This window comes from Jaculus jaculus, chromosome 5, assembly GCF_020740685.1.
Source record: "Jaculus jaculus isolate mJacJac1 chromosome 5, mJacJac1.mat.Y.cur, whole genome shotgun sequence".
Lineage (NCBI taxonomy): Eukaryota > Metazoa > Chordata > Mammalia > Rodentia > Dipodidae > Jaculus > Jaculus jaculus.
In genome coordinates, this window is record NC_059106.1 from 150,427,933 (window position 1) to 150,442,344 (window position 14,412).

Consider the following 14,412-nt stretch of genomic DNA (forward strand, 5'->3'; position numbering starts at 1 on the left):
GGATTTACATGTAGCTTATGCATGTCCTAATGCATACTTAATCATCTTCAGATGATTACACTAGTCAGCACAGCACATGTTATATAGATAGATGTTGTGCTATACTGCTCCATGAATAATAAGAAAAAGTCTGTACATGTTAAATAGCAATGTGCTTAAAGTTTTTGAATCCCAGTGGGTTGAATACACGGATATGGAAACTACAAATATCATGCTGACTTTCATTCACATTCATGATGAAGACAACAAGAGGAGATCAAGGTTAAAGATACTGAGCTGGAGAGATGGTTTAGCGGTTAAGGTGCTTGCCTGCAAAGCCTAAGGACCCACGTTCAACACTGTAGATCCCATGTAAGCCAGATGCACAAGAAGACACAAGCCCCATGAAACTGCACATGCACACAAGGTGACACTACATCTGCAGTTCAACTGCTCTGTCTGCAGGCCCTGGCCTGCCAACGATCTTCCCTTCTCTCTCATAAAAGTTAAAATTAACATAAACTAAAATTGGCTGGAGAGATGGCTTAGCGGTTAAGCGCTTGCCTGTGAAGCCTAAGGACCCTGGTTGGAGGCTCGAATCCCCAGGACCCACGTTAGCCAGATGCACAAGGGGGCGCACGCGTCTGGAGTTCGTTTGCTGGGCTGGAGGCCCTGGCGTGCCCATTCTCTCTCTCTCTCTCTCTCTCTGTTGCTCTTAAATAAGTAAATAAAAAACCCTATAAAAATTAAACTAAAATTAAAGATACTATGAAAAATGATCCCTCTAATTTTGGCATTCATTTGACTCCCCAATCTCCAGGTTGACAGACACTTTAGGTGTGATGGGCTCAGAATGAGAAAGGTGAAACAACCCCAGTTTTCAACAGTAGTGACTGTGCACATCTAGAATGGAACACAGGGCGAATGCTTCCCTACACAGAAGCCCATGGATGGTGTGGACTCAAATACTAATCTTGCTTCAAATAAGAAAAGTTGTTAAGATTATTTTTTAAAAAAATATTTTTAATTTGCAAGGAGAGAGAGAGAGGGAGAGAGAGAGAGAGAGAGGGAGAGAGAGAGAATGAATGTTCCATACATTTTTATTACTGCAACGTGCCACTTTACATGGGTACTGGGAAAATGAGCCCCGGCAGCCAGTCAAGCAGGTGCCTTTAACCACTGAGCCATCTCCCCGGCCCCAACTGTTGAGTTTCTTTCTGTCAGGAGAAGGCAACTTACCTGTTTATCACTGGCAATGGAAAATGAAAGTAAAGACTTCTTTAAGTCACAGTCCTATCACTGAAAATGCCATTTGATATACAACTAGCAAGGCTGTCACTTGAAATGACCACAGTTTATAGGAAGTGACAGTGAAGATAATTTATGTATGAGTGAAATATAAACCTAAAAAAAGGGCTTATGTGAAAATTTAATCTCAACATGGTAGGGCTTTCAAACTGCCATTTCAATTTAAAAAGAAGTTAGGGGCTGGAGAGATGCCTCAGTAGTTAAGGCATTTGCTTGCAAAGAAAGCCTGATGGCCCGGGGTTTGATTAACCAGTACCCACATAAAGGCAGGCGCACAGTGTGGAGCATGGTTCTAGAGTCCTTTTACAGTGACAAGCGGTCCTGGAGCACCCATTCTCTCTATTTCTCCCTCCCTCTCTCTCTCTCAGCTTGAAAATAAATATTGGTTTTAAAAATGTTGTTTAAAGTTTCTTTACTTCTCTAATTTCAAAGTAGCTAAAATTACTAATATATTCTAAATTCAAATATTGACCATTCTCACTGAGTCAGAGATCAAGCCATTATTTATAGTGTAAAAGTGGAGTTTGATACTAGTTTGAAAAGAACAAAGGCACTTTGCCCTGGTCTGCCCGCTGTCACGTGTGTTTTATAGCTGGCTCAGTCACAGCTGGCAGACAGCACTATCCGGGCACTGCATGGACACGCAGGAATAGCGGGGTAATCTATGCTGTGTTGACAACTACTCTAGTTAAGCTACATTTCTTTTTTATGTCTGTGCAACATGTACTGACAGGAATTTTACCAAATACGTGAACTGCATGTGAAAGAATAAATGTTGGCATTATTTATTTTATCAGTATCTATATTCCTTATTTAACACAATGCACTGAAAGTTAAAAGCTCATCTCAAGTCTGAACGTAAAACATAGAATACATGAGAAGCAGTAGCAACAATGACTGGTACCCAGAATGCCTTAACCTTAGGGCATTGTTATTTATTTATTTATTTATTTTGTCACCTGAGGAGTTTATCCTCAACTTCATTACTGGTGGTTCATAAAGACATGACCAGTCATGCAGAGCTGGTCAACACTTGACAATGAGTTCACGGAGTCAAAATCTTCACCATCGTCCACTTTTATCGCTGTGATGACAGGGAAAGCTGATGGAACTCGAATCTCAATGGAAGCCTTAAGGATAAAACCAATTTCATTTTCCCCCAGTCTCCTACAGCAAACTTTTCCCACTCAAGCATACTACTTTATACTGCTGTTTAATTCTGTCATGCCTCATCTCACTAACAAAACCACAAAGTACACTGACTGCACACTGCTTGGATTCCTCTGCCAATGCCTCTCCTAGTACGAGGCTGAATGTAGCACTGGATTGAAGTATGTATAGGATTGCGGCTTAGATATACACATGCATGGGCTTATTCATTTGAGAGAGAGGGAGGAAAAGTGATGGAAGAGAGAGGAAGGAAGGAAGAGAGAGAAAGTGAGGGCTTCTTGGCACTGTGAAGGAACAGTAGACACAATGTGTCACTTGTCCATCTGGCTTTTTGTGGGTACTCAGGAATTAAACCCGGACTGGAAGGCAAGCATCCTTAACCACTGAGCCATCTCCGCAGCCATGCCTATTAGTTTACTTATTATTTGTGGTTCCTGTCAACGCTAATTGTAGTGGACATGACAGAAGCTGTCCTGCCCCACAGAAAAGCTTTGCTAATCCCAACCCCAGCACTCAGGAGGCATAGGTAGGAGGATTTCTGTGAGTGCCAGGCCATCCTGAGACTCCATACTGAATTCCAGGTTAGCCTGAGCTAGCGCAAGACCTTACCTTGAATAAATAAATAAACAAAAAAACTCATAAATAAATAAATAAATAAATAAATAAATAAATAAATAAAATAAAAGCTGCTTTTCTAAATAACCCAAACCCCCTTTTCATGAACTTTCTCACTATTAGAGCTTTCTTTTCCTTTTATATAAAATCTCTGCATATAAAACTATCTGGCTTTTCATACTTTCAGCCTTGTAGATCTTACTGGCACTAATGTGATAAGTAACGTAATGCACGAAAAATCTTTCAATGATTATATTTTAACATTTTGAGCAGTTAAGAAGACATAGTCCCATCATTATTATTATGGAATTTCTTAATGGGAATTAATATCTACTCTTTCACAGTCGGAACAAGAGTATAGCCGGGCTGCCGACATAGTTCAGCAGTCAAGTCACTTGACTGCAAAGCCAAAGGACCCAGGCTTGATTCCCCTAAAACCCATGAAAGGATGTAAAGACAGAAGTACAGCATGGTGCAAGTGTTGGAGGGTTTTATTTTATTTTTTACTGTGGCTAGAGGCCCTGGCACACCCAATCTTTTTTTATTTACCTCTTTTCTTGCAATAAATAATTTTTTTAAAAAAAGAATAATATAATTACAAATTAAAAGCTCACATCTGGCCAAACACTAATGGTATATGCATCAAGATAGATCCATTACAATGACCAGGGTCATAGAGGCACAGTCCATCTCAAGCCTGCACCATGACATACCCACATTTTGCAAATCATAGCTTTAGAGGCAGCAACCAATGTCAACTGGATTAGGTTGATGTTCTAACCAATTAATCTTTTCCTTCCTTCAGTCCTGCATGGGGTCAGACCTATCTAAACATACCACAAACAGGACCCTAAGTCCATAAGCACAATGCTAAGGTTCAAGTAAGCACTGGGGCAAGGATCTTGGACCTGTGGCAGACAGCTGCTCTCCAGAATAGGTTGGGATTTGGAGGCTAAGAGGAGGCAGAGAAAGGGAGGAGTGGTGTGTAGGTGAACCACGAACTTCCAGCCTAGGACGATGCTTGTTTATGCTGTGCGGCTGCTGTTGCCACAACTGCAACAGCTATCTTATACACACTGAGAGCTAGCAAAGTGTTCTAACATCCAGGCCCATTAACATTTGTAGAAAAGTGGAGGGCACTGGCATCCTTACAATTTAACATAGCCTCCGATTTGTGGAACATATATCAGTTATACCAACCAAGGTATGTCTGTGAATCAGAGGTGAGGAAAACACTAGCTTGCAACAGAGATAGTCAACTGGAAAACTTTTGTGTCTATCCCTCCAGCACATGATTAGCAAAGTCTGGAGAACTTCTTGTTATCACAGATGGATAATGGCACATGGCAGATGGGCCTAAGATGCAGCTAAACATCGCATCTGCACAGAACCAAGTCACACAGGAATTACCTGGTCCAAAATGTCAAGCATTACTGAAAGGACAATCCTGGGTCTGGATCTGATTTGTATCCCATGTTACTTCTGAGGAACGAGAAGTGGGTCACGCTTTGGGCAGATCCCCATGGGGAACTGAGCTGACTAAAAATGGTTGACAGTCTTTGGGTGAGTCAGCAGCATTGTGGAGGAGAGAGGGTGCCTTTGGTGGTGCAAACAATGGGGACAACACGGAAAAGACAACTGATCTTCTCATACTTGAAATACAACTGAGAGAACTATTCATGTAATAATTTAACTGTTTAGAAACACTGAGTTATGCAGACCAAGTGTGAATAAAGCTTTTACAGTAACCTAAAGTCAAACACTGGATGCAAAATTTGTCAGAAACAACTAAATCTCCCAGGATGCTTTAGGCTCATGCAAGACTTTCTAAAAAGATGTAAATCTGTATGTAAGCTGATGAGTGAAATGACAGCCCTCGGTGCTATGTCTGTTCACAACGTCTGTGGTTTAGAGTCATCTGGGAAAGCAACAAACAACAAAAACAAGTATGTGTCCCTTAAACTGCAAAGCTTTGCAAAGTTTGCTTTTATGGCAAAAATTTTAAATCTAGCAATGTGTGAATGAAGTAGTAAGACTCAAAAGGAAAATTACTATATTTTAAATACACATTTTCTCTGTAGTTATAATCTTATGCCAGTTCAAATGAAGAGCTTTTTCTATTGCACTTAACATTTATTTTTTGATTGGAAGTAGTCCAGAATGAGTGCCTCTAAAATGAATCCCCTTGGTGCAAAGATATACCATTCAATTAACCCTAACCCAGTGGAGTAGCAATGTGTAATCCCAAGCTGTCTACTCCAGCAGGCTTACCCACTTCTCACTAGTGCTCATCTTTGTCTCTGAACAGTCTGCTATCTGCATTTGACCTCCAGATGACCATGACTTTTTCAATTCAAATGTGTTCCTTTGCTATAAATAAGATTGCATAGCTTCACAGGCTATAAATAACTAGAAATTATATGCTTTCTCCCGTCTGTTTGGACTAGCACTGCAAAACCCTTCACTTGCTGTGACTGAATCGTCTCTGTAGGTAGACAAGAAAATATAGGTGACAAAATCCTTGTGTCCTCCAAGAATGGAAGGTTGTCAGGATCCAATCGACACTGTATGTAGGTAGAGAAAATGAATAAGAAAGGGAAAATTATGGGACTTTCTGAGATATCTGGAAAGTAGATGAAAATGTCATTATGAACATAAGCTCATGAAAAAAAATAGCCAAATGGTCATGTTTCTTTCTAATCAATAAAAATGGAAAAATATAATTCTTTTATATTCTAAAAGGATATGAAATGAAACCAAAGGTAAAAAAAAAATCATTATCCTGTTAAAAAAGGATGATAAACGCATGTAATTTATTCATGCATGCTATTTGTATGCATGACATTTAGGAAAAAATGTTTTTCCTCATCAACTTCTTTTCACTAGTTCTTGTGCTCTTTAAACCTACTTTCTAAACCCCAAAGGTATCTGCATAACCTAGAGAACATTGTCAGAAAAATGCTTAGCTCCTAATGTGGCACACAGCCAGAATGCCATGCAGGTTTCAACCCTGGTCTTCCTATGTCTGGTGGCTACCAAGTTTATGCGTGTGTGTGTGTGTGTGTGTGTGTGTATGGCTTTATGTGCATGAGTGTCCATGAGCATGAAGGCTGTGGTAGCTTGAGTGGATGGCCCCCAATATATTCAGGGTTTTATTAAAACATAATTCAGATCTGCAGCCATCTGGCTGGGAGTGGAGTGGTGTCACTGTCCTAAGTACCAGCCTTAAGGTGTGGAGGTAGACTTGTAATTTCAGTTCAAAGACATGCAAAGTGCCTGAGCTTTACCTGGAATTCCTAAGCGTGCTGTGGCTTTTGGGTTATTGGCTTGTGGATCTTCTCTCTCTCTCTCTCTGCTTGGACCCATGAAAAACAGGCCAGTTTCTTCTGCCATTATGGATCAAATAAATTTTCCTTCTTCCATAACAGAGCCTGATTTGGAGGTTCATCCCAGGAACCTGAAGCTGTCTGCTACAGAGGCCCAAGGTGTCATTCCTCTCAGGAAAGTGGAACAGGGTCTCTCTCACTGGCCAGCAAGCCTGAAGGACCCATGTATCGCTACCTCCTCAGTGTTGGCATTTCAACACGTGCCATCAGGCCCAGCTTTTAAACATTATTACTTTTGCGTGTGAGTGTGAGTGGTGTGTCTGTAGGTTCATGTATGTGTGGACATGCACACATATACGTGCATGTGGAGATCACAGGGCAACATCAGGTATCTTTGAAAGTTGCCCTTCACTTTATTCTTTGAGACAGAGTCTTTTGCTGAATTTAGAACTCACTTCTCTAGACTACCTAGCTAGCAAGGCCCAGAGTTGCTGTCTCCAGCTCCCAGATCTGCCACACCTGCCATTTCACGGGGGAGGGGGGGGCGGGAGGAGGGGGCTGGGACTTTCACATTCACATGGCCAGCGCCTTACCCATCTCTCCAGTCGTCACTAAGTTCTTTAAAGTTCACTGGTTCATATGTACAAAAGAAATTAGGAAAATGTCCACAAAGTGTTCCAGAGAAAAAGAAATGATCAGTGAAAACACGTGGAACAATGCACATACATCACACAAATAAATGCATTATCATTCCTCAAGTGTAACAGATTTTTTTCTCCAGCTCTTTGTCCACATACTTGCTAGACTTGCCACATTCCCAAAGTAATTAGAAAGAAAATAATTTGGTTTCATCAGTTTTGAAACTAGGGTGTTCTTCCCACCTCAGGATAGTGTTGATTAAATTTAATGATGAACTGTCTAGGCCACAACTGAAATTTTGACTATTCTTCTGGCTAATTCAAACATTCACATTGATAAATTGTATGTTTGCTGTCATATTTTAAAAACTGAAATAGACTAATTTTTACAACTAATATAATCAGAACAGAAGACGATGTTAAGAAGGGCAATGTTTAGTTGATACTGCAATTTTTATAGGAAATTCTTTTTCTTCCTCCTAGTAACAAAACCTTAAGTGGAGCATCTCTGCCTATCACTGTGCATCTGTGCCTATCACTGGGAGAGAGAATGACATCACCAGCCTTTCCTGTCCTGATGCTACATAGCTGATTTACAACATGCAACACTGGAAGGTATGCACATAAATTAGTCTTTGATGCATTATTTTAAATATTTTAGGGAATTAAATTGTTAATTCATCTGATTTTATTAACTAATGGCACATTAACAGTTTTAATGAAATAACAGTGACGTCAAATCAATCAATACTGCTATCTATATATATTCCATGGAAATACACAAAAAAGAGTAAGACCAGAACTGCGTGTAGCCTAGTCACTGCGTTCAGCCCAACACCTGAGGTTGTCTGGCAAACCTGGACAAAATTACCAGCAAGGTGATGGAAATATATAGTTTATTAAAAGAGGAGTGAACGAGAATTGCAAACCCATGCACAGGTGATATCTGCTGAAGGTGGCATAATCCAGCCATGCAACAGTCTCCTCCCTCTTCCCTTCCCCTCATGAGTGACAACATACGTTTAACAGGCTCTTGGGGAAGAGGTTCTCGGGAAGTCTTGAGTAAACTTTGGGACACTATGGAGAAAATAAGAAAACATAACTAAAAATAAAAAATAAAAAAAAAACAGAAACAGAAACATGAAAATGATGGATGAAATCCACTCACACAATTCCCCCACTCAAAACAAAACAAAAGAACAAATTATTAAACTAAAACCAAAATCAGAAAAGGAGTCAAAGTGAACATTAAAACAAGCATTGTATTTATTTTCACACGTTTAACAGGGGAGCTACTGGCACCTTCTGCACGTATGCACATCTGTCCATCTAGCTGACCTTCAATCTCTTTGTTTTACAGTGCTAAGGATGGCTGGCACAAGCTAGGCAAGGACTTTACTATTGAGCAACCTCCCCAGCCCTGCTTTTGTGTCTTGATTCTGTAGCCCAGTCCTCTAAACACTGTCAGAACTTCTGGCATTGTACTATAATACATCCCTGTAGGGGGTACTGAACTTTCCCAAATCTCTCAGCAAAGGGTGGGCACCTCCACTGAACCAGGCATAGCTCCAACTGCTTGCTCCTGGTTCAACGAGATCACAAAGACAAGCTGTCAGGACGAGTTGCTGCAAGGTGGGTGAAAAAGTAGTTTCCAAGTCTTGATAGGGAAACATTAAGGAGACAGGCAGTTTTCTTAGCGAGGCCGTCAGCCGGGGAAGAGGACTGTTGGTAGAACAAGATGGTGAAGAGGGCAACTCTACTTCTTCCTGGCCTAAGTGAATCTCCCCATGGGCCGGATGGCATGGCGGGCTTTCTGGGACCTGCACAGTACTGGATGCATCACTGACAAGCCAGTGCCTTCATATCTGTGCCAGCTGACCAATCATGGACTCTGGATGGGGCGAGCTTCCCTCATTAGAGAAAAGTCCAGCTTCTCAGTGAGATAGTGGATTTTTCCAGTTCTGGAAATCTGTTACTTTGAAATAAACATTTTTTTTCTTTTTTTTTTAAATTTTTTATTTATTTATTTGAGAGCGACAGACACAGAGAGAAAGACAGATAGAGGGAGAGAGAGAGAATGGGCGCACCAGGGCTTCCAGCCTCTGCAAACGAACTCCAGACACGTGCGCCCCCTTGTGCATCTGGCTAACGTGGGACCTGGGGAACCGAGCCTGGAACCGGGGTCCTTAGGCTTCACAGGCAAGCGCTTAACTGCTAAGCCATCTCTCCAGCCCCTTTTTTTTTCTTTTTAAACCCTGTCCTGCATTTTAATTCTTTCACATGCAGAGAAAATGAACCCAATACCTCTAGATGGTGTCAAGGCAACCTTATCTATGCTAAGAATTAAGAAAAAACTTCATTATTGCCAATATAAATATATGATATTCTAGAAAATAAATCTACCTTAGGGAAAGGGGGAAAAAACTGGAAACTGCCAGGAACTTACCTAGTAGCTAAATCAGTTAGTCATAGCAACAAAAGTCTTTTGTTCCAAAGTATTCAGGCAACCGAATCCTCCATTGTGTTCCAAATTACCTGACCTAATTAGCCTCTTTGTTTGAAAATGAGGAAAGGAATCTTTTGAGCTCCAAGTTGGGACCACCCAATCAGAGCCAGGGTAGCAGTTTCCCTATACCTGCTCTTAGACAGGACTGCCAAAGTGGAGTCGTCTCATAGGCTGGGATGACTGGTGATCACAGGAACTCTCCTTTCCAGGAGGTCTCACTTGGGTGCTGAGTTACAAGTGTTACAGGGCATTTGAACCCCAAACCCTGAATTCGTGTTTGTATTCAACCAAAGTATTGGGCAAACCAAACTGAGAAGATAATTGTTAAATTACCACCTATACTGAGGGAAGTACAAAATGATGAGAAGGAAAATGAATACACTCACACGGTCTAAGAACCCATGTGGTGGGCCTGGAAGAAATGTAAAAAGGGACTTAGAGAGAAAAGAAAATCAAGTGCAAAGAGCTCCTGCCATGCATAGGGCAGGAGAAGGCAGAGAGCCTACACTGGGGATCAGGGAGCACCCCTCTCATCTCAGCCCAGCCAGGCCAAGACAAGGGGGAAAGCTCACCAGAACGTGGGGGTTCAGGAGTGATGGTCAGGCGGCCCCAAGAGAGGCTTTCCCCTGGCACATATCTTTTATAATCTTGTTTTGGTGGGTTTCACCTTCTGGCTCAAGTGAGCCCGTGAGACAACTGATTGCTCTGGGCTAGGGGCTGGCTCAGGAAGAGGCCAGCCATGACACCAAGTTCCGGGGTCCAAGCTTGACCAACCACAATGCTAGGATTAGATGTAAATTCTAGGAAAGGAGACCTCCCTTGCAGAGTAGGCCTCTGGCATGGAAAACCTCCTTTAGGCAAGAGATAAGGAGAAACTAGATTCTTCTCTGATCTCCAGCAAAGCACAGATGTTAAGGGCAAGTCCCAAGACATTCTGCTTTTTACTTCAGGGGCCCAATCACTCTAAACTACCTAACAAGGCTACCTGACTCCCTCTCGTTAGGTCTTAATATTGCAGGTCCTTTAGTTGTTTTGCTAAATCCCATGATTTAATACTTCCCTGGGAAATCCTAGACAGGGAAATGGTGCCTGCCACCCTTGCAAAACCAGAGATAAAATGCAGCCAATTTTAAAAACAGAAATGTATAATTATTAAGTTTCATTTTTAGTTAATGGAATGTAGGAATATGCTCTTGGGTAGTTCATACTTCCAATTCATGAAATAAAGCAAAATATGATTGGGGATTTAACTCAGAAGATGATTAACAAAAGCAGACATTCCATAAATCTGAATCATGACCTCCTGAGAATTAACTCTTCATGGAAAAAAATTCATGGTACATGTAAGTCATCATGACTTCACATCTGTACTACCCACAGTCGTGAAAAGCTTCAGGCTCCAGTGAGACACTGCAAATTATACGTCTTGAGCCTAGGTCACCAAAAATTTCTAGTGTTGATTTTCAAACTGAGCAAAAACTGGACATTGCAAATGTCTGCATGCAGAGTTCAGGAACAACATGGGCAACTCTACCCTTTGGCATCTGAGGTACATGAGGTCAATGCACTCACATTCCCAATGCCAGCACAATAAAAGACACATATCATGAAATAAAGGCATTCATCACAACAATATGCCTTGTCAAGGCAACCTAAGTGTCATCACTTGCACATGTGGTTCACATGCACACACATGAGCACATACATACACACATGGGTGGACATGGAAGCATGAGTTTGCAGAACTGGCTGCAGAAAACAAATGGCCACCCCAGATCCATGGTTGAGAAAAGCACTCAAAAGCCCTCACAGATTGCAAGGTGAAGCTATCATGGCTTTAAAAGGACACATCCAAGGACATGCTTCATTAGGAATAGATGAGAGATGTGCTCATGACTGAACATACTGTTGGGGACTCCGGGCGATTAGAGAAGTCGACAGAAATGTGGTTAGTGGTAGCGACAGGCCCACTCCCAAGAACCAGGAAATCAGTCTGTTACAAAGAGCAGAGCCAGTGGCGAGAAAGGCGAAAGGTGGCCAGGCTGGAGGAAGGGTCCACTTACTGACGCTGCCACACACCGCCATGCAGTACTCTTCCGTGTCAAAGTTGTTCCTGTTGCCGCCACATCCGCCGTAAAAGAAAGGGGCGCACTTCCCTTCAGTGACATCAAAGTACCAGCGGGAGATCATTGCTCGGCATGGCCCCGTCTCGGCTTGTTCAGAGCACACCTCTAATCAGAGGAGATGTGGGGAACCACATTTAGCATGAAAAGGCATGGTCCAGCTGTTCATGTACACACGTTTATTTGTCTTATGCATTAATCTTCCCCGTGGTGCCCTGGCTGGGTTCATTAGGTAACATCTACCAAACATTGACTGAGGAATTTAATCACCCATGGGGACTTCAGAGTCACCTCTGAAACAAAACCAGCTGGTTTAATGTACATGGCTCAGTGGTAACTAAAAGATTTTGGCTGAAGGTGGAAAGATCTTTTAGTTGCTTTTTAGATGGATTTTAAATGATGCAGAGCGCCTGCACATCAAACAATTCTCCATTATTTTAACAAATAAGCTTCTCTTTTAAAAATAACTTCAAGTCAACTTTGATGTAAATGGCTTTTTTGGGGGGGGGTTATGAGGCTAATGTTTAAGCTATCACAAACACCTGTCTGTTTTCCTTAGTAAATGATAACATTAGTTTACATATAAGATTGATTACACATATTTTGAATGTTTTCCAGTTTTTGGACAGAGCCAGCTGACTACTGACTATACTTAAAAACATGTACCATCTGTACATGGAACTATAATCAACCACATAAATTCTAATTTGAAATAATTTGTATTTGTCTATTTATCTGACCTTGGGACCATAATGCTACACACGATAATGTATAGTTGAAAGCACATGGAAATTTGTTCATATATGTTGCACTGTTTCATGTTGAAATACATCTTACCTGCCAACATGTCTTGCCACCCGCCCCAAGACTCATTCTACGCAATTCCCGACTGGCTCAAAGTATAGTAATCCATTCAGTTTCATTTATCAAGTCAAACATGATTAGAAGTACAATTCCACTCCTTCCATGTACCTGTTGTTTGCTGGAAGTAAAGCAACCATCTCATCTCTCTTGTTGGGTTTACTCCCTTCCCTTGTATTGTGGTTTGAATGTAAAATGTCCCCCACAGGCTCACGTGTTTGAATTCCTGGTCCCCAGCTGATAGCACTGCCTATGAAGGTTGTGGAACCATTATGAGACACAGCCTTGCTGGAGGAAATAGGACACTGTCGGCCTTGAGATTCATTACACCCGCCCCAGACACCGCTCCTCCTCTGTTTCTCGACTGCGATGTGACGTCATGCTCCTGCTGCCATGTCTTCCCCACCATGATGGAATGCCTCTCTCTGGAACTGGAAGCTGAATTAAAACCATGCCTTCTTTAAACTGCCGAAGTCTGGAATTTATTCATAGCAACAAGGACGTAGCTAATACACCTTGCTGGCTAACACCGTGGCAGGTTTGCTGGCAGTTTCTTACGTTTGGTTTTACTAACATGCCATGGGCAGACTGTTTTTCTAAATAACAAAAGATATATGACCCAGAGCTTCTAAGTTACAGATATTCAATATACTTATCCTATTCAACCAAGACAACCATCTGTGGCTTCAATAGAAGGGGCGGGAGGAGTGCCACTGGCGCCACAGTGTCGCTGCAAGAGGCACTGCCAATGGTTTTCTTGACCATACCACTCTTTGAACAGATGCAATAAAGTGGTGGCAAAACCTGAGGCTGCTGCCACAATGAGACGTCAACACAGAACAGATAAAGTCAGAGTCCAGCAAAGTGAGCCTCAAACACTACCCTACGTGGGATGCCGCCCGTGTAACAGGTAAGATGACTTGAGCTCTCCACTAGTTTCCAGATGGAAACATCTGATGCTGGGATGAATGTCAAGTATTCCTCAAATCACCCCATTCAGTGTGATAGCTTGGAAAGCCTGCATTTCCCAAGCTTGCTTTTTTTTTTTTTTTTTTCGAGGTAGGGTCTCACTCTGGCTCAGGCTGACCTGGAATTCACTATGTAGTCTCAGGGTGGCCTTGAACTCTTGGCGATCCTCCTACCTCTGCCTCCCGAGTGCTGGGATTAAAGGCGTGCGCCACCACGCCCGGCTCCAAGCTTGCCTTTTTAACTAGCTGCCTGTATTGCTGAATTCTCTTACACTATGAAAAGTGGCTGACTTGTGAATGCATGGATTCTATTACTTGGTTTTAACCCCTAACATCAAAGGACTGCCGTTCTAATTTATAAAGGGGAAATTCATTCTGGGAGCCTTATCCACTCTTGAGTGACTGACAGCCGCTTCTACACTGTATACCAAAAGCCATGTCCACATGCAAGGCCTCGGAGACACAGTCACGTGCATTCCAGGTCTCTGGACCTCACCTCTCTCTCAGCTGGAACATGCCACTTTCCATCTTCCAGTTGGCTTTTTTCTGAAGCATATTATCTCCCTAAGCAATCCGCACACATTTGTGTTACTTGCTCTTGCACGCTTGTTTGTTTGTCTGGTTGCTTACAGACAAGCTCTTACTAAGCAGTCATAGCTCACCTAGAACTCCTGCCTCTATCTCCCAAGAGCCAGGGTCACAGGTGTGCACTACCATGCACAGCAAGACCGTCCGTGTTTCTGAGGTGTGGTATGACTCCTGGTTAGTCTCCTCCCAAGGTGTGGTAATGTCAGTACTGACAATGGTGTCTGCTGAACTTGTAGTCCGTAGTATGTTGGGTTGATACTGGAGTTGTGGTGTAGCCACTGAGATGCCAACAGAGGGAAGAGTTCTTGAGCTCCATGCTGTGGACTTTGC

At 42.2% G+C, this 14,412-nt stretch overlaps 1 protein-coding gene across 3 annotated transcripts in view; it reads right to left on the reverse strand.

Moving 5' to 3' along the window:
* The window catches only part of LOC101608200 (amyloid beta precursor protein), a 263,853-nt gene that overhangs the window by 97,099 nt on the left and 152,342 nt on the right, over positions 1 to 14,412 (reverse strand). The window contains exons 7-8 of one of the 3 annotated variants that reach the window (XM_004654380.2): positions 11,606 to 11,773; positions 8,057 to 8,113 (exon numbers count right to left, since the gene is read on the reverse strand). The exons of 1 other annotated variant lie outside the window; for it this stretch is intronic. In XM_004654380.2, the coding sequence (XP_004654437.1) occupies positions 8,057 to 8,113; positions 11,606 to 11,773 (225 nt within the window). The remainder of the gene's footprint in view (positions 1 to 8,056; positions 8,114 to 11,605; positions 11,774 to 14,412) is intronic. One more of the 3 variants, XM_004654382.2, reaches the window with a different exon arrangement.